Source organism: Kickxella alabastrina, assembly GCF_025024165.1.
Source record: "Kickxella alabastrina strain RSA 675 chromosome Unknown BX661scaffold_11, whole genome shotgun sequence".
NCBI lineage: Eukaryota > Fungi > Kickxellomycota > Kickxellomycetes > Kickxellales > Kickxellaceae > Kickxella > Kickxella alabastrina.
The window spans coordinates 102,965-121,033 of record NW_026251482.1 but is presented as its reverse complement, the minus strand read 5'-3'; the positions used below and the strand labels follow the sequence as shown (position 1 = coordinate 121,033).

The following is an 18,069-nucleotide window of genomic DNA, read 5'->3' as shown; positions in this document are numbered from 1 at the left end:
GCAGACACACATGCGTATACTATTAGTAAGCTTAAACATTTTAAATTAAATTATTTAAATCAATGGAGCCATTTGTAAAAAAATTACAATACATCTGGTTTTTATTTATAATTTAAGCTTCAAATGGTTTTTTTTAATTCAATTGCTTTTGCCAAAAAAATCAATTGATGCACTGAGCAAAGGTTTTTTAGTGTTGGTTGAAAAACTGTATGTATCCACAAAAAAACAAAAAAAGCTGATATTGTATTGAAAACATAATGTTTAACTTTTGCTTAAAAAAAACCTTTTTGCTAGTGCGCAGCCCATAAAGTGTCTGATATTTTGCGCACCAATCTACGTCTAGACAAAAGATCCAACAACACAACATACATGCCCATGCCAACACCGCGCAGCTCGCCTCCCTCCAGCCTTCTGCTCTCCTCCATGACTAAATCATCCAAGGTCCAGATTCTCTGTTCCTGCGACCGCATCAGCTCATACAGCTCTCGCAACTGCTTTGACGCTGGAGCGCATCGAAACGCCGGCGGAAAAGCTTCCAGATCAAGCACAGTTCCCAGCGGCATCTCTGTCTCCTCAGTCTCCTCCAAATCCTCGACATCTCCAAATCCCAACATCCCAGTTCTCAAATCCCTCATACCATCATCAGAAAGCGCCGCCGAGCTTTCAGCAACCTGAGCTGCACGCTGCAGCATTTCACGGGTGGGCAGAATCGATGTAGTGCCGTCCATCGACGCCAACGTAAATCCAGCATCAATCGTCAGACTGCTGTCGTTGAGTTGCGCCCCGCTAGTATGGTCGTATGTGGCGGTGCCGTCAGATGCGCTGGCTGCCGGTTAGCCCAGGAGCGCGTCGATGCCGGGTACTCGTCCTCGACTGCCGTGGCCGCAAGGACGGCAAGGACAAGGGAACTGGTGGCCGGATGCCTGGCGCAGGGCGCGCTGGTGTTGGCCCAAAGGGATCGTCGGCATCGGCGGAGCCGCTGAGCGCGTGGAAGTGCGGGGATGTTGGGGCGACGGGTGCCGTGGGGGCGACGGGTGGCCGCATGCGACTGCGCAGCGCCAGGGGTGAGAGCTGCCCGATGGTCATGTCCGCCAGGTCTGCTTCCTCCATGCGCACGGTCACTCGCGCTGCATTATGCATGCGTCGCGCCGGCGATGGCGCCGGCTGTGGGATGTCTGGGATGACTACGCGCGAGCCTTCGAGACTCGAGACAATCTGCGGCGGCGACGGAATGTCTTCGTCAAAGTCGTCGGCGCCAAAATGGTCGGCCTCCTCTTTAATCACGCTGAGGCCATCCTCAGCCTCAATAACCACCGGGGTTCCCCAGGCTGCTCTGCCGTGGCATCGACTTCGTCCAGCATCTCCTCCATGTCAGCCACCAGCCCCTGGACGCGCGAAGCCTCAGCCACCATCGCCGGACTGGCATACTTCTCTGCCAACGCGCGCATCTCCTCGCCATTACTCGATGCAGCGTCACTCCTAGCCACAGACTCAGGAGCTGCCCGGGGCCTGATCCCAGATACCCTAGACGAAGCCACGGAGGCGGCTCTTGGGCTGTCATAGCGGCGGATCAGCGAGTTGATTTCGCCGAGAATCTCATCTTCATCTTCCTCTGGCAGCATAGGCGTGGGCTCACGCATCGGGGCGATCCGGCGGTGACGCGACTTTGGCAGCGTAAACGTGGTTGTGTGGGGCGGGCTGGAGTCCGGCATGAGATCGGCGGTATCCATTGAGGATGAATTTCCCGAGACTGCGCTGCCGGGTAGTTGGTGCGCATGCACTAGGGCGCGCATAAGCGATACGGGGTCTTAACTGCGCCCACAGGCTTCTTTGGGGTGTTCGGCCGCTGCCGCTTTGCTGAACCCGGGAGTTGGTCCGCCATGCGCTTGAGTGCATTGGCGCGCGGTGTTGGTTGGTGGGGGCGGGGGAGCGGCAGAGCTCCTGCGTCATGAACCGCGATGTAGCTGCGGCGTGGCAATGTCTGCATCGATATCTGCCGGATCATCGTCATCCCATAAGGCCAGCTCACCAGCTGTGGCCGTATTTTCCGGGAACCGCGCGGTGATCTCGCCCACATGCGCAACCTCCTCGATGGCCACGCGCTGCGCCAACCCAATCTCCTCCTCGCCCCCGTCCAGCTCTCCCTCCTCCTCCACCATGCGGCCCCCAAAACCAGCCCACCGCTGCTGCTGTCCTGGTCGTCGGCCGCCGCCACAGCCATGAAAAACTGCAGCCATGGTTGCGACGCCTCCAGCAGCTCGCCGGATAGCCTGGCGAGCTTCTCCACCTTGGGCATAACATCCCTCGCCATTGTCCGCTGGCAGTGGTCAAAGTTGGCGTCAATGGCCTGCAAAGACAAGGTTATTTTCTGCTCAATCTCCTCTAGCTGCTCCTCTGGAGAATACGCTGCTGTCCTGAGCCGTGCTCGCGCTTGACTGCTGCGCTGAGTGCTTGCGTGAACCGACCGGGGTTGTCTCCGTAGCCGGAGGCTTGGCTGTCGGGCCGTGTGAGATTAGAATACCGCACGGTTTGCGACATTGATTGGATTAGACAATAAATTTAAAAAAATAGAAAAATGTTTGTTTTTGAATTGGAATCAATGCGAAAACGAAAACGAAAATAAAAAATCGCCTAAAAATGCAAGCCCCGTTCGAAATCGAGTGGAGGTTTGTCCCTGGTTGGATTTGGATTTGGATTTGGATTGATTCGTGCTGTGATTGGTTGGTTGTTTGGTTGCGTGGAAAATTCAATACTAGGTCCTCATAGGAGGGGGTTAATAAAGCAACTTAAAAAAGAGATATTTTTCGTGCTCCTGCGTCTGCCGTCTTTTATTATTTTTATTTATACTTATTACTAAATTTACACCAATCTCTTTCTCTCTCCAATTTCAATTTCAAAGCAATGATTCACCTGGAAGAATATCTCGACAGTAAGCAGCAGCAAGACCGACGAACAATGAGGAATAATGAGCCACTGGTATACTAGCCAACCTTTATCACTCTTACAAATTTACTTACAAGTAATAACAAACCAACAAACCTACTTTTTTGTTATTTGAATGAATGTTTTTAGCACTCGAGGCGCTTCCAATGGAACTCCAACGCCAATTCACACTATGCGCGAACTCGACGCACTCTCACAAGACATTCAAACACAAATGAAACAAGCAACCAAAACCTTCATCCACTCACCACCGACAAAATCCGACCCGCGCCATGCAGAATACCTGGAAAATTTTGCCCAACTTTTCGCCACCGTATTAAAGCATGGTGAGGAGAAAGTAGCTTTGGCCACGCAGACTTATGATTTGGTGGATAAGCATATTCGTAAATTGGATGATGATTTGGCTAAATTTGAGGAAAGACAGTTGGCGTTGCCGCCGAGGATTCCTCACGCTTGGGGGCCTGTACAGCAGCAGCAGCAGCAACATCAACATCAGCAGCAACATCAACAGCAGCAGCAACAGCAGCAGCAACAGCAAACCATGCAGCAGATGCAGCAGATGCAGCAGCAGCAGGGGGAGGAGGATGTAGGAGGTGGTGCGAGGAAGAGACGCAGTGGTCAGAGAGATTCCAGCCCCTTGGCTGTAGCCGGTACCAGCGGAAACAACGGTGGTGGCGCACCAAAGGCTGCGACACCCAGTGGAAGAAGAGCCAATGGCCGTGGCAACGGCTCACAGTCTGGATCCACCAGCACCACTGGTGCAGCTGCAGCGGCAGCCGCGGCAGCAGCTGGTGTTTTGCCGCCAATTCCTGCGTCGAAGAGCGCGGATGGGTCGCGGGCACGTGGCGGGAGCAAAGTGCCCGTACAGGATTTCTCTGAAATGCCCATTGATCCCAACGAGCCCCGCTACTGCTACTGCCGCCAGGTGTCTTATGGCGAAATGGTTGCCTGCGATGACGATAACTGCGAGATCGAGTGGTTCCATCTGGGCTGTGTGGATCTGAAGGCCCCGCCCAAGGGACAGTGGTTCTGCAGGGAATGCTCGCACAAACACAAGAAGCGCCGCGACCACCACTAATATTTTTCTTTTATTTTTTATATTTTTGGTTATAAAATATGGTATTAGTTACAAGTATGAGAATGAGAACGGAAGCCATGGCGATAATAGCACATGTTCAATTGTTTAAAACGGCGTTGGTTGGAGTGTAACTATGCTGAGCTGATCCAACACTGGGCTGAACATGTTGTCGACTCGGTGCACAGCGCCTGGCTTTGACTGCTGCTTTGGTGAGCACGCAAAAATGTCACTCATCGAGATGCTAATACTTGCGCACTCAGCTTCAGTCTCCTGCGACAGCGGCAGAGGCAGCGGCAGAGGCAGCGGCAGCGACAACGACAGTGGCTTTATTGCCAAATCTGTCGCCTCTATTATCTGCAATTCCGGCAGCAGCGGCACCTGGGTCATCTGTGAATCAACCGGCATTATGGCTATTCCGCCGCAGCTGCCATACAAGCCAGCCTGGCTGCCCTCTTTCAAGCCAGGTAAAGTCTGCAATATCGGAATACCGCGCTCTCCACAGTCTCCGTCCGATGACTGCGCCGGGAATGCCGGAATGCTCGCATCCGATGGAGAGCCAGGCTGCTCATCCGGGCATTGCCACCTTTGGCTTGGGTGGCGGCGGTCACCTGAGCCACATCTTGCCCATTGCCCAGTGGCGCACTCGGTGGCCAATCCAGGAGATGCACGCGCCTTAGGCGCTGCCTGTTGTACTCGTGCTCGTGGTCGAGCTCGTCCCCGTCTTTGCTCCACACAAAGGTAGTATCGGCATTGGCAGCTAAATCTGGCGATGGTACTAAATATTTTTGGCTGCTGCAAATTGGCATCAGCTGTTGCTGCCGCGCGCACTATCAGCACGGGCTGCTGCACGCACTCAGGCACGAGAACTGTGACGTCACAATCAATATACCTCACAGCGGCCCGTCCAGCACAGCCAGAAATGCCAGCAGAGCCAAGACACTCGGGTGCACTGGCCACTTTGAGAACAACCCGCTGCGGGATTCCGTCGTTTAGACAGCGGCGAAGTACCTTACAAAAGAACACGCTGTCCTCGGGGCTCAACATCCCAATAAACGACCGATCAAGCAGATCGGCCTCCCGCCATCCCAGCAGCCGCCTGGGAAACACGGCGTCAACGGCGCCAAACCCTGTCAAATGAAGCACAGCAAAAAGGCCCGAGTCCACGGCCGACTGCAGCAGCCCAGCCATCTCGTCGCGCATGCCCCGCTGGGGCTCCAGCAGCGGCGAATACGGAAACCCGTCCTCCTCCAGCGACAACGTATATTCATCCTTCGTGCTGCCCGGGACGTTTCCAGGCACCGGGAGGGGCCCGAGATGTCGCGCACGCTCCATATGTACAGGGGCTGACCGTCTGTGGAGGGCGCATAATGGACGCATACTTGCATCCAGCATAACTGCGAGTCCTCTGTGCGCTGAATTACCAAGTAATGTGTTTGTCCGTGTTGCTGCCCACGCTCAGCCACTCTATTAATTCCCAGTACTTGCTGATTGCCCCACTGTAACTTTCGTCGCGCTGTTCCACCAGCTGGTCGTCTCCCAGCGCTTTCGCGGCCCGCGCAGTGCCTCAATGGCCTCGGCATCAGCAAACTTAATGTTGTTCGTTTCATCGACGAGTATCATGCCATATGAGCGCAATGACAGTTTGCTGCCTGCCGCTCCGTGCATGTGCATTTTGATCGCAGCTCCAACTACATGATGCATTGTGGTGTTTTTTGTATGTTTTAAATAAGAATTGCATTTGATGATTAAGTCATTGATTAGTGGGAGAAGGGGGGATGAGAATGCTCCGACATGGTATATCAGGACATTAAATAATAGACAATGGAAAAGTAACTTGCCTGTTGTTTATTCTGCGTGTACAAAATAGCCATTGGATATGTGTTTATTTGTATGCAAGAATGGTAGTTGAACGGTAATTAAAATACATGCTATGTATCCAAGTTGCCACCCAATGTATCTGTTTTCTCTTCAGCGCGTTGAGGTTTGGAAATAATAAAGCAAAAATGGGTTGCTTGAATTCAACGAAAAAAATAGTCCGACAAGCAAAAGTATAAAAAAGCTGGGAAAATATATAAAGCAAAATGAAGAAAGAAAGAAAAAGCGAAACAAAGCGCAACGAAACGGCTGCTTACGACACCAACAAAAAAAGGTTTATATGCGCATTGAACAAAATAAAAGAGGAAAACCCACGGCACCCTTTGAAGGAAAAAAGGGGGATGGGAAATAAAATTACAACAAAAAAAACAGGCTCGACAGAGAGCAAAAAAAAGCGATTTCATTATTCGTCGTTTTTCTTTCGCTTTTCTCGGAAGCATTTTTATGCCCTATGTTTTTTTGCTTCCGAAAAAGAAAAAAAGACTGTTTACACCCAAGCCCATTATTGCCTATCACCCATGTTCTATAAACGTTTTTTACTGGAAACATAGTTAAATTCCCCAAACGATCTCATTTCATTATATTTTCCCTGCTTTGCCTTGCTATAGAGCGACAGGTGTAATTAAAAAAGCCCTCTTGTTTCCATCATCCGGGCTTATACTTTCTGAGAAAAAGATAAGCCAAATAGAGACGGACACGGAGTGATCTGCAAATCTCCGCAATTTCTTATTTTTTGTGCACGGTGCAGTTTCTACATAATTGGAGCTCAGCATGTCTTTTTGTTGGTCACTTTCTCATTCTCTTAAAAAAATTCTTAAATTTGTTTAGTACAGCATTATGCAGGCGATACTTTCAGCCTTGGGTTCGGTCATTACATATATATGCCTTTATACAAATAACAATCAGTCCCGCTTTATCCCGCAAACACAACTATAAAAAGCAAAGGAAAAATGGCAAAGAAAGAAAAAAGAAAAAAAACAGTGTGGCCTATCGATCTTTATCGATGGAGGAGATTGGTGTGCAGTTGCTTAATATTCCTGGGCCACTAGAATTTTTCAACTCAGGGATCTCGGCCACACCATCGCCGCTTTTCATTGTATTGTTCAAATAATTTAGTGATTTTAATTTAACAGGAGATTTCCCATGCCACCACAAATGAAAATCGAATAAAACGGCACTGGCAACAAGCTCGCCCCTTTTCCACTTCAAGTCACCAATTACCAATAAAATAATGTAAAGTATTAATTAATTAATCGTTGGATTTAAAATATAAAAACAGCCGAGATCAAGTAAATTTGCCAGAAAAGCTAGAAACAACGTGCATATATGCAACAATGGGCTGATTGCTTTTTGGGAATATATTGCAACATGGTATGAGCCACCTTTACAAGCCTAATTCAGAGATTTCACTTTTTCCACCTCCATTTTCCTGGCCTTTCCTGCCCCACAAATAGAATGCTAAATTAGATAATTTGGGATCCCACCAAAGTTGAACAATCGAGCCACAAGCCACTTAAAGCATGCATGTTTTTTGTTTGTTTTTTGTTTCGCCAATGCTTTCTTTTTGTCTCTTGCTGCCATTTCGGCTGTACAAAATAGGAAAATGAGATAAATTGCCGCTGCGAAAAATAGAATTGTTCATAATCACGCACGAGCTTGAATGCATTACTCTCCATAATGTCTCCGTTTTGTTGTTTGCTGGCAAGTAAATCAAGACAATTTAATATTTGCTTTTGTTGTGTGCTCCCCATTTTAGACGTTACTCGTTACGTAAATAAAAAGTACGTGTATGTATAGAGAGTGTATGCCATGCTTTATTTTTATTTCTGATATCTTTTATTTTTCCAGGAAAAAATTGAAGTCAGAAACGTATTCATCCACTCGGGATAGGGTGAGAAACGTAGTGAACCATCGTTGTTTTCTATTTGGGTTGGTGCAGATGTCATATGGCCAGCCATGCATTTTATCACATTATTTTTGTGGCGCGCGTCTGAGAAACGGTTTGATGTGCCTATTTCCTTTTTTTCCTGCAATAGTTGTGGCAATATAAAACCCAATAAATTGCAAACACCGAGTTATCAAGGTTTCTTCATATTATTTCACCCTCCCCCACCTTTTGTGTTTTCAATATACTCGATATTTTCCATATTGCAATTTTCGTGCTTCATCTATTATCATTTATTTTTATATAACCTATTCAGTACTCGTTCTTACTTTCTACCAGCCGCAAACTAATAAACTAAAAAAGTATCTTTCTTTTTATTTTACTATAAGTTTCCACGTAACCATGTCTCCGGCAATCATGAAAGGCTCAACGTCAAGCTGAAAAATGTAAGTAGTATTTATTTCCGTACACACAAACAGGAAAACCAGAAAATAACGGACCGAATTTTTTATATTTTGCTAAATTGCATTTGGCTTGTCCTATTCTTTTCTTCCCGAAACAAAACATTACAACAATAATAGGCGTTTTCCAAATACAAACATTCAGCAGGTATTCGATTATTGGCACTGCACAAAAGACCGCACCACGCCACCGAGTTCCCACCGACGCATGTGCCGGGCCTGCACGAGCACTCAATAAGCTGCAAGCACCTGGGTCAGGCAAAACCGGCTACTTGATGATTTGGGACAAGCAGCATAGGGAGTCGGGTGGATTATGGAGTTCTGCTCAATCACCAGCTCGGGCGAATTCGTGTGTCTTTCCAAAGAAACCTCCCAGCCATTGATGGTTTTTGACTTGCGCAATACTGTGCTGCGCATGGTTGGTAGCAGCGCCTGGGGCCGTCAAGCTATTGAGGTTGTGGACGTGGCCTCGGGCAACCCGCTCATTTACCTGCGTGCGTCATCAAGGTCTGAGACCACCGCGTGGTTATCCGAAATGCAGTGCTGGCAAAGCCCTGAGTCGCCAAAACCCGCCTTGTCACCCCCTGTGCCCACCCCAGATGCTGCTGCTGTTGCCGATAATACTGATTCCAATGAGACCGCACCTGACGCCTTTAGTACGGGCAAAAACCCTGAGACCACTACAGACATGCGTGCAGAAACGTGCAGCCAGCCAGGCAACAAATACAAAAACAAGAGCGAGCTTGAACCGACACATCAGCGACCGAAAACAGTGCCACTCTGCTTCTCCCAACACAATCACGCAAGCCACCGCAACTTGTCCAAGCGCTTGTCCACACGATGGCGCCAGCAGCGCAAAAGTTCAGCGCACTCCTAGAAGCCTACAGCCATGGACCGGAGAAAGATGAGGACCGCGATCCTTTTTCTTTTTTTACATATCCACGGTCCTCTATTTTCACAGATACAATGCAGCCGTGTGTGCCTCCTGAATCTGATGTACGCATTTTACTAGCTGGAATGCTTCATCTGCGAATGCATAGCTCTGGGGATATTTTCAATCCTATTTCGCATGTTTTGGCGCGAGACGGTGAGTGGCACCCGTATATTGCCGTCTTGGCTCAGTGCGAGCAACTGTTAGCTTGCTGTTTTATGAGGTTGGTGAGTCCCTGGTTGTTGAAGTCGCGGATATTGACGTACATGCCTTGTTTGTTCACGATATACAGGCTGAGGATGACTCGCTTTTTGAGGGCGGTTCGTTTGGATTCCATATCAACTTGGGCTGCGAGTCTGAGATTATGCCTACCGGATACAACATGGCAAATGTGCTGGCAGACTCAGCCCCCTGCGACGGCAGCTCTGGTGGTGGAGGCGGCGATGGCGATGGCGGCGATGGCGATGGGAACAATCACAATGTCAGCTGGGCCAGCCCGCAGAGCACACCCAATCCCGCCACGCTTTACGAGCACGAGGAGGACGAAAATTCGGCCAAAGCAGTCAAACTAGATGGCGACGATCAGAGCGAGCGTGCACGCCGGCGTCGCAGCAAGAGCCTCGGCCACTTGATTGGGCTCGAAAACCTGTCGATCAGCGGAAACAGCGTAAACAGCGGACAAGGAAACAAGCGCAGCAAGCACAGTCGGTTTGGATGGCACAGAGACAGCAAGTCCAAGCCCAGCAAGGAAAGCATAGACAACAATAATAGCAGCAGCCGCGCGTCACTTACCAGTGCTTCAGGGCATCATTCGATAGCTGCAAATCCACCTGTTCTCTATCTGGCAGCTATGCGCGCGGGAGAGCGCAATAGCTGGATTGCGCAGCTGCGCCATCATGCGCAGACGCTGTTTTCAGGCACGGTGCCTAGGCCGCCAAGTAGTCCGACATTGGCGCCGCTGGTATTTCGTGTCGAGCGCTGCATGTGGATTAAAATCCACGAAGTCCAGGGTTTGCCAAAGGCCAACGACTCGGCTATCGCCCTGGTCGTCATCGATGGCCACGTAGTCACCCAATCCGAGGTGTCGACACCACAAGCAAAGTGCGGAGAGAAGCCATTCCGCATTTCTTTGGTAGCCTGCCGATAATTCAGCGTGGCGTCCACGTGCTTGTGCGGCACAAGGAGAAGCAGGCACAGGGCGGCGGCTTGCTGGGGTACTGCCAAATCCCTATACCGATGCTGCAGCGTGGGTGCACGTATGATGGCTGGTACCCGATATCGCACGGCGATGTGTCTGCGATTGACCAGACTATTGGCTCGTACCTGCCTCTGGCCACAAACACAAAGCCAGCATGGCGGCGCTGGACTAGCAAGCATATTACGCACAGCGACCATCACCATAGCCACAGCCATCATCACCATCCGCCGTCGGCTTCCCGCCCATCAACGCCCTTCCGGTCAGGAGACGTACATGTGCAGGTGCGCTACGACGAAATTATTGTTTTCCCATCTGCGTTTTATGCCGATGTTGTCGCGTTGCTGCTCGACTCACGGCTGACGCTGATCCTTGACCTGGCGGCGATTCTGCCAAGGTCCGCCGATTGGTTGGTAGAGACCACGGCCAAGATTGCACTCTGCGATAACCGCATTGTGCCTTGGGTTGATGCCATTGTCCGGCATGAGCTGGGCTCCCATGCGCCGCCGGATCCAGCACTGATATTCCGCGGCTCCTCCATAGCCACACGCTCCATGGACACCCTCATGAAGGTCGTCGGCTTGCCTTCCTCGACCAAATGATCGGCAACGTAGTGCGCGACGTAGCTGCAGGCAACTACAACTGTGAGGTAGATCCCTCCCGTCTGCACTCGCACGACAATGTCAAAGCAAACTGGCGCCAGCTTCTTCATCTCTTGCATGCTGTCTGGCTTGGCATCGAAGAGTCCATGCATAGTTGTCCGCCGACTATGCGCCGTGTGTTTGCTGGTATTCGGCAGTCCATCTCCTATTTCTACTCGGACCATGGCGCCTACACCCAAGTGCGCTACTCCTGCATCAGTGGATTCCTGTTCCTGCGTTTTGTGTGCCAGCGATGCTTTCGCCAAAACATTTGGTCTTGTTGGTACCAGCCTAGTGCTCCGGCTTTGCGCACGCTTACTCTTTTGGCAAAGGGCGTTCAGTGTGCGGCCAATTTGACCGACTTTGCATTAAAGGAGCCGTATATGCAGCCGATGAATGCATTTGTGCAACAGAGTGTGCCAAAGCTCAAGATGTTTATCGACTGTATATCCGCGGACAATCCGGAAGATAAGCGCATGGTGAAATGAAAGAAGGACAGGAACAACATTATAGTCAACATGAGTTGCGCACGCTGTTGCTGATGAGGAGGCAATGGCTGTGATGACGGTTGATCGGGAACGCGAGCTGGCTGCGTTTAGCGACTTTGTATGGGCATCTAGAGACGATATCCGCGAAATCATGGAGCTCAGCAGTCCCGGAGGCCATTCAGTGTCGCAAATGTATCCGATGGCAGCGGGTGATGGCAGCTCGGCAAAATGCACATCGCCGATGACCGTGACAACAGCAGACTCGTTCAATAAGAGTCCGGATCCTACAGTGGTGGACTATGACGGGTTTAGCGGCGGGTCGGTTAAATCGCCGGTTCCTGACCATGCCCGGCGCACGCGAGAGATGAACGCCCCTAGGTCGTTGGCCGTAACGCACAGGCTTATTGAAAACCTTGTTCAGGCATGCGAGCCGTGCAGGACTGCGTTGATGCTGTATGAAGAGTCCTTATGCGTCGGCTGTCCAGAATCCCGAAAATAATAGCGGTGCTAATCTCTAAGCGCATGTTTCTCTCATCTACTTTTCATAATTTTATTCGCAATGACTCCTTTAAACTAATCAAACATATTTTACGAGTAACCCTTACTTTTTTAATGATAATGACAATGGTAACTTTTTTGAACACAAGTATGTTTAGTGTTGTACGCCGCATGTACAGGTGGTGCAGTGGATGATCTCGTCGAAAACCGTGTTGTGATTCGACGAACGATCGGCCCTATAGCTAGCAACAGTACACCCATGGCCACAGGGCACAATGGTGGTCGGGCTCATTAGCCTCCAGAAAAGGTCTCTGAAAAATAAGTGACTTGACGACCATAAAGTAATAAGATGCAGACGGAGTATCGCGCCAAATATCATGCTCTGTAGCAACCGGGTGCCAAACCAAATACTGGTCCGAGCTCCAAAACACATTCAAATGTGCCCTCCCATCCGTATTCCCCCTATGCCACAGCGCTGCGGCCAAACATCGCGAAACCAAAGCCCACTGCAAAGCCCACACAGGCTCATAATGGAAATTTCCTGTAGCAGCCATAGCAATAACCACAGCACTAAGCAATGTGTTTAAAAGCCACGCTGAAAAGAAAAGGCCAAGTCCCTTGTAGATCATCATGACGAATGAAATTTCTCTCGATGAGCGAAACCGCGACCTCGCGCATATCCCGAAACTGCCGTTGATGAAGGAAACGGCGAGAGAAAACTCATTAGAAAGTGCAACAGCCCCGTGTACATGGGTAGTTTGCCAAGCCACCCCGTGGGCTGCACAATATCCACGAGGCAGATGCCATTTTGCAAAGTGCCTATGGCCGAGCCGTGGCTAATTTCCAACCCCAAAATGATGAAATGAGCCATTACGCCCACAGCAACGATAAAGAATATTTTTATGCACTGTTTGTTTGCTAAATGGGTCTGCACCGCTGATGCCATGAATAACAGGCTAAGCCCTGCGTGGAATCCAACCAAAGTTACGTACACCAGTGGATGGCATTGGTCAAACCCAGCTGTGTGCCAAATGAAAGTGCTCATGGTTACGCCCATACCAGGAGGGCCTGAACGAGAAGAAGCCAGGTGCTGAGGTAGGGAATGGTGAGCCTGTATATGCTGTTGCTTATTCCGCCAATGGTATTGTTGCTTTGGCCACTGTAGCAGGTGGCGGTTAGACAGAGCTTGTTGCTCAGTGGGCGGGTACCAGGTGTGTGGTGGCAATGGGGATGGATTGCCTTGGATATGGCCGCTTGGGTTTCCATGTGAGTGTTGACTGGGCTGGATGCGGGCGGCGGCAGCGGTGAAATTTCCGGTGCAATGGGCGGGTGTAGCGCTTGGCGGCGAATACACTGGACTAAAGCAATCCGCAGGGTTTGGCAAAAGAGTATCATGGAAATGGTGTTGAAAAATATTGTCGTTACAGCAGCGTTCATTATAAATGGTATAGATAAATATATTGATTGCGTAACAACTAATGAAAATGTTTAGTATAAGTCGTCGATAAAGGACGCAATAAAGTAGAAAAAGGAAAAGATTTTTTTCGAAATTTATCCAACAGACCTTTTATTAATTCATTTTTTCAAATGAATAAAAATTATCCGCATATCTCAAAACAAGGATTTCATTGGAAAACAAAAAAACAAGCAGTATTTTTATTTTCCAAAGCCACATTTTTTAATAAGACCTTTATTGATCGAATTTCAAGATAATCAAATGAACGCAATCATTGTGCTTACAAAATAAAATGCTAAACATAGATTGAATCAATCTTTGTGCACAATAATTTTTTTTGAGGGTTTGGAATATTGGTCACCAATGTATACCGGAGCAAATCATTCTCATTTAAAAATTGGCGATAATGTCAATTGATCATTTAAAATATTGTTTTGAAATTTGTTAACCTTTATTTGCACATATTGCGGGATAAGAACTTGTTGCTATAGCGTCCTTATCTCACATGTTTAGTATATTAATAATTTTTAATTAAATTATACAACATTCTGTTTGCTCATAGTGTTGAGACACCTGAATCTTGCTGATGCGGTTGCAGGATAAAGCATAACATTTGCTAACACAGTTGAATTAGACAGCAGGCGTGTTTAAGTTGTGTGTATTTGTAAAGTGATACTGTTGTGATTTGGGGAGAGTACTAGTTGTCTAGTGTTAAAGGTGTTGTGATTTGAGTGAAGCACTAGTCACTTAGTGTTAAAAGTATGTTTGGGGTTTGTTATAGTTTTTATTATCAAGGGAAGCAAAAATAGAACTAGGGCCGGTCTCGTCATATATATGTATCTCGTTGCCTTTGTCGTGCACATTGCCAGTTGTGCACTCCGTTGGCGAGAACTGGTTCTTTTTCAAACAGACCGGTATCTTGTCATGTCAATGTTGTGATATTCACATAAACGCGTTAACGCATGTGCATTGTAAAAGGGGGAGCACATCCAGGTGTCATCATTATGTCCCCTGACTTGTTCCCACATGATCCCATCTGCACCCTATCAATCGGCATACAGATGGAGGTTCATTTCACGATTCTCGACCTCGACATCCACTTTCATATCCCTGGGGTGCGCAACAATTGAAGAGCAAAAATAAACAATACAAAAAAATTAATAAAAAATAATAGCTAGCAAAAAAATTGTATAATAGGGCTTTAGGAAGTCAAGCAAAAATATGTATTGGGTTTGTTCACAATCAAGTCTGCAAAGGAAAAAAATGCAAGGTCAGCTTTTGAACTTTAAGTGCTGCGGTTTGGCAATCCTTAGTCAAACTTGTTTTCAATTCAAAGGTCATATATATTATTATTACCTTATTATATTGGTTTACTTACAGCTGATAAAAAAAACCAACTGTACAAATATTTGCGTTTTTCAAAGTGCGGCAAATAAAAAGTTTCAAGTGACCTAATTCCTTTTTAGATTCCGTATTTTTTTCTTTTTTCTTTTGAATTGTTGTTCAAACCAATTCTTTTCGCCTTTCTCTTCTCTGCATTTATTATTTCATTGTTATTTTTCCCCGCTTATTTTCATAGCTTTTTTTAACATTCATTTTAAATAGTCATTGGCACAATCAAACATGAATGATGAAGCGACTCTCGAAGCTCGTATTCGCAAAAACAACCCTTACGGGATATTTTTTGTAGGTTCCATTAGGAAACTCAACACCAAGTGCGAGCGCCGTCTCCGCAAGATGAGCGGGATTATCCGCAGTAAGCCCGACTGGATTAAAAACATTTCTGATCCAAATACCCGCACCAACTGGGTCACTGAAGCCCGCTCACAGGGTCTCACAGATATTGAAACTGGGTACGTACTCGAGGAGCTCGCATATTACGCTACTCTGCATATTCCTGATAGTAGTGTCATATTAAGTGCTGTCGAACAAGTATGGCTGAGCGATACGCTGGTTGAGGGGAATACTTTGGAGCAATTAAAGAGGTGGTCGATGAGGTTGGAAAGTGAGTCCAAGGGATGGTGTTTGGAGAGTAATTGCGTGGTGCGTAATATTGTGGATCCGTCGATGTATCCGCTGTCGTACAGGAGTTCTAGCTTTGTGGGTACGAGAATCGAGTCTCCCGAGGCGGCGCTAAAAATGCAATCATTTGGACAGTTTCCAGGCAACATTGACGACTGGGACAGAGAAATTAAGAGTGCGTTCCCGTGGTCACCTATCAGCAAAAGGTATCCATTTTCGGTTGCGTCAAATACAAGAACAGCATCACAAGAGTTTTGCTGGTTACCGTCCGAGTTCCTCATTTCTGCGGATGGACAGGTGGAGATAAAGTCGTACATCAACAACCTCAATCCATTAAAGTATGCTTTGCTTTATCCTGTCATTGCCGAGGTATTTTCAAAGTGCGTACCGTTGCTGGAAAACGTTGTCACGGATGTTGTTTACCCTCGCAAGTCTCGTGTGATGCCGAATTGCTCCAACTGGCTGGTGGCCGATGAGCCAGAGCCCAGAGACTATCGTGCGCCGGATTATGACGAGCGCTTTGATGCGTGGCAAGCGAGACACCAATTTATCGAGCCCCAGCCAGAACCGTTTGAATTACCCGAACGACCTCAAATACCCTTCAGTTTAAGGGGCCGACAGCTGCAGGCTGTGGTTAGAATGACAAACATTGACTTGACGCCGGAAACACCCGTGTATAATGATGACCGCTGGCGCCTTGAGGCAATATCGCAAGAAAGAATTGTTGCTATAGGGGTGTGTTGCTATGACGTGGATAACATCACTGACATGCATTTGGAGTTCCGCGAGTTAGTTGACGATGATATCGAGCACGAGCAATGTGATGAGCGCGGGCTTGACCTGGCCTACGGCATTTTTGACAATGTGCGCAACGGTCGCAACAGACGCAGAGCCCATGCGGATAACAATGGTAGTGATAATAAAGAAGACGAGGACGAGGAAATGCATTTCAACTCTGATAGTATCGATATTTCGCAAGAAATCGGCCAAGTTAAGCTCCAGAATGGACGTTGCATAGTGTTCCCCAACACATACCAACGCCGCCTTTCGCAGTTACATCTGGTCAACAAGAATATCCCAGGACACTGCAAGATGCTAATATTATACTTTGTTATTCCAACAGATCCTATTGTGTCGACAGAGATTGTGCTGCCGCAGCAGCAGGACTGGTGGACCAAGGATGTTTTTCAAGTTGAGCCGTTGGTTAAAATCCCGACTCTGGTGCTGGACACATTATAGAACATGTGGATTTTCCAATGTCTCTGTCGGCCGCAAAGGAAATTAGAGCAGAGTTTGAGAAGGAACGCAGAGAAAATAGTGATAGCAGTGGGTTGGTGTTTTTCACGCCGACTTTTTATTATAAGAGCACTTGATTTTAATTTTGTAAAAAAAATACACTACGTAAATAAATTATCTTTAATCTTGGATTTGTTATGAAACTGCTACAAGCTTTGCATTAATTGCAGGCAGTACAGTTATTCCACAAGATTGCAATATTATAGCAAATTTTGAGCTGCTTTTTTTTATAAATGCATATGTATATTTATTTGATATTGAAAATGATAGACACGAAATTTACCAAATGGTAGAATTCATTTAAACAAAAAAAAAGCCACTTAAAAAGTTTTTTTTAGTGAAGGAGGTGTAAGAAAAGACATTCAGTATTAGGCGAAATATTCAGCTCGTCCAGGGACTTCTCGTCAGAGCCATCGAGCAGCGTAATGACTTCCGCATCAGAAAACTCGTCATCTCCATGAACGAAGAAGAGGCGTTGGTTGGGAGACTCAACGGGAAGCTGTGTGCTGATTTCATTCTTGAGCTCAGACAGCAAGGTAGTAGAGGATACCTTGAAAATGGCTTCGGCCTGGTTGTTGTAGGTGGCAAAGTAGTCTACGCGGAGGTCGAATTCAGTAGTCATGGCAGTAAAAAAAAGTATGTATGTATGTGTATAATGTACAAGAATAAGTTGAACTTTAAAAAAATATTCAAAATGTGGATGAGAATAGAGAAGAGGTTGGACGGATGATATGTGATGAGGCGGAGTGGGGATAGGTGTATTTAAATAGTGTGTGGAGGAATTGTGGACTACTTTTGACAATTATAAAATAAAGACGTGAGCTTTTTTTTGGACCAGTTGTCTTAGTACAAATGGATTTTGTCAAAGAACAATCAAATAGATTATACAAAAAGCGTAATAAAAAGGGGGGAAAAAGGAAAAGCCAACTACTATTTTATTATAAATATATATATATTCTCATTTATCTCTTATTAAAAACTTGGCAACGATAAAAAAGAAAGACAATATGTTTATATTATAATGCAGCCTTTAATAAAAAATTAGTACTGACAATGCTCGTGTCCATGTCCATGTGCATGTGCATGTCCATATTTGTGTCCATGAAAATTGAAAAAAAGGTTTTGAAAACAGCAAACACCCATGAAATATGTGTGGCACAGCATCAAGTTTTGCATACTGAGAGAAAAAATAAACACCCAAAACCATGGTGAAAAAATAATATTATACAGGAATAATTCAACAAACGTAAAAAAAAACTAGGGATCATCAAACAATAAAAGTTTAAAAAAACCCTTCCTT

The 18,069-nt window shown here is 47.1% G+C and overlaps 9 protein-coding genes across 9 annotated transcripts; 5 read left to right on the top strand and 4 right to left on the bottom strand.

The window, feature by feature from the left end:
- Positions 1-219: 219 nt before the first annotated feature.
- On the bottom strand, positions 220-2,653 carry BX661DRAFT_182336 (uncharacterized protein). The gene is given in 7 exon segments (XM_051535952.1): positions 220-826; positions 864-1,285; positions 1,312-1,780; positions 1,814-1,885; positions 1,955-2,150; positions 2,174-2,394; positions 2,406-2,653. 7 exon segments carry the CDS (start codon positions 2,536-2,538, stop codon positions 291-293), a joined length of 2,049 nt encoding a protein of 682 aa, XP_051391603.1. The 5' UTR covers positions 2,539-2,653; the 3' UTR covers positions 220-290.
- A 504-nt stretch (positions 2,654-3,157) lies between these two features.
- On the top strand, positions 3,158-3,502 carry BX661DRAFT_143271 (uncharacterized protein; the record flags this gene model as incomplete). The annotated part of the gene is made up of 1 exon (XM_051532996.1): positions 3,158-3,502. A coding segment is annotated over one exon (345 nt), but the record flags the coding sequence as incomplete, so codon positions are not given.
- A 321-nt stretch (positions 3,503-3,823) lies between these two features.
- On the top strand, positions 3,824-4,021 carry BX661DRAFT_143201 (uncharacterized protein; the record flags this gene model as incomplete). Its single annotated transcript, XM_051532991.1, has 1 exon — positions 3,824-4,021. One exon carries the CDS (start codon positions 3,824-3,826, stop codon positions 4,019-4,021), a length of 198 nt encoding a protein of 65 aa, XP_051391601.1.
- A 3-nt stretch (positions 4,022-4,024) lies between these two features.
- On the bottom strand, positions 4,025-6,266 carry BX661DRAFT_182330 (uncharacterized protein). Its single transcript, XM_051535951.1, is given in 7 exon segments — positions 4,025-4,582; positions 4,630-4,784; positions 4,798-5,297; positions 5,309-5,433; positions 5,475-5,563; positions 5,661-5,709; positions 5,860-6,266. 7 exon segments carry the CDS (start codon positions 5,890-5,892, stop codon positions 4,127-4,129), a joined length of 1,407 nt encoding a protein of 468 aa, XP_051391600.1. The 5' UTR covers positions 5,893-6,266; the 3' UTR covers positions 4,025-4,126.
- Positions 6,267-7,758: 1,492 nt separating this feature from the next.
- BX661DRAFT_16692 (uncharacterized protein) lies at positions 7,759-8,411 on the top strand. Its single transcript, XM_051533355.1, has 2 exons — positions 7,759-8,227; positions 8,363-8,411. Exon 1 carries the CDS (start codon positions 7,853-7,855, stop codon positions 8,129-8,131), a length of 279 nt encoding a protein of 92 aa, XP_051391599.1. The 5' UTR covers positions 7,759-7,852; the 3' UTR covers positions 8,132-8,227; positions 8,363-8,411.
- On the top strand, positions 8,184-12,015 carry BX661DRAFT_198336 (uncharacterized protein; the record flags this gene model as incomplete). The annotated part of the gene is made up of 10 exons (XM_051538221.1): positions 8,184-8,212; positions 8,419-8,495; positions 8,545-8,944; positions 9,050-9,102; positions 9,371-10,274; positions 10,310-10,943; positions 11,018-11,488; positions 11,556-11,885; positions 11,936-11,950; positions 11,983-12,015. 10 exons carry the CDS (start codon positions 8,184-8,186, stop codon positions 12,013-12,015), a joined length of 2,946 nt encoding a protein of 981 aa, XP_051391598.1.
- Positions 12,016-12,149: 134 nt separating this feature from the next.
- On the bottom strand, positions 12,150-13,432 carry BX661DRAFT_198335 (uncharacterized protein; the record flags this gene model as incomplete). Its single annotated transcript, XM_051538220.1, has 6 exons — positions 12,150-12,291; positions 12,323-12,470; positions 12,665-12,814; positions 12,988-13,015; positions 13,055-13,348; positions 13,421-13,432. 6 exons carry the CDS (start codon positions 13,430-13,432, stop codon positions 12,150-12,152), a joined length of 774 nt encoding a protein of 257 aa, XP_051391597.1.
- Positions 13,433-15,188: 1,756 nt separating this feature from the next.
- BX661DRAFT_143294 (uncharacterized protein) lies at positions 15,189-16,712 on the top strand (the record flags this gene model as incomplete). Its single annotated transcript, XM_051532999.1, has 3 exons — positions 15,189-15,568; positions 15,674-16,337; positions 16,413-16,712. 3 exons carry the CDS (start codon positions 15,189-15,191, stop codon positions 16,710-16,712), a joined length of 1,344 nt encoding a protein of 447 aa, XP_051391596.1.
- Positions 16,713-17,103: 391 nt separating this feature from the next.
- BX661DRAFT_198333 (uncharacterized protein) lies at positions 17,104-17,391 on the bottom strand (the record flags this gene model as incomplete). Its single annotated transcript, XM_051538219.1, has 2 exons — positions 17,104-17,286; positions 17,320-17,391. The coding sequence occupies 2 exons, from the start codon at positions 17,389-17,391 to the stop codon at positions 17,104-17,106; spliced, it is 255 nt and encodes an 84-aa protein (XP_051391595.1).
- Positions 17,392-18,069: the final 678 nt, after the last annotated feature.

Coding starts and splice junctions, on each gene's coding strand:
- BX661DRAFT_182336 (XM_051535952.1), bottom strand. CDS start 2,538: ATGTCGCAAACCGTGCGGTATTCTAATCTCACACGGCCCGACAGCCAA. Junction 1,781..1,813: donor CAAAGAAGCCTGTGGGCGCA/GTTAAGACCCCG, acceptor TGCGCGCCCTAG/TGCATGCGCACCAACTACCC. Junction 1,286..1,311: donor CAGCCTGGGGAACCCCGGTG/GTTATTGAGGCT, acceptor GGATGGCCTCAG/CGTGATTAAAGAGGAGGCCG.
- BX661DRAFT_182330 (XM_051535951.1), bottom strand. CDS start 5,892: ATGGCTATTTTGTACACGCAGAATAAACAACAG. Junction 5,564..5,660: donor GGAGCGGCAGGCAGCAAACT/GTCATTGCGCTC, acceptor GGGCCGCGAAAG/CGCTGGGAGACGACCAGCTG. Junction 4,583..4,629: donor ATGGGCAAGATGTGGCTCAG/GTGACCGCCGCC, acceptor CCGGATGAGCAG/CCTGGCTCTCCATCGGATGC.
- BX661DRAFT_16692 (XM_051533355.1), top strand. CDS start 7,853: ATGCATTTTATCACATTATTTTTGTGGCGCGCGTCTGAGAAACGGTTT.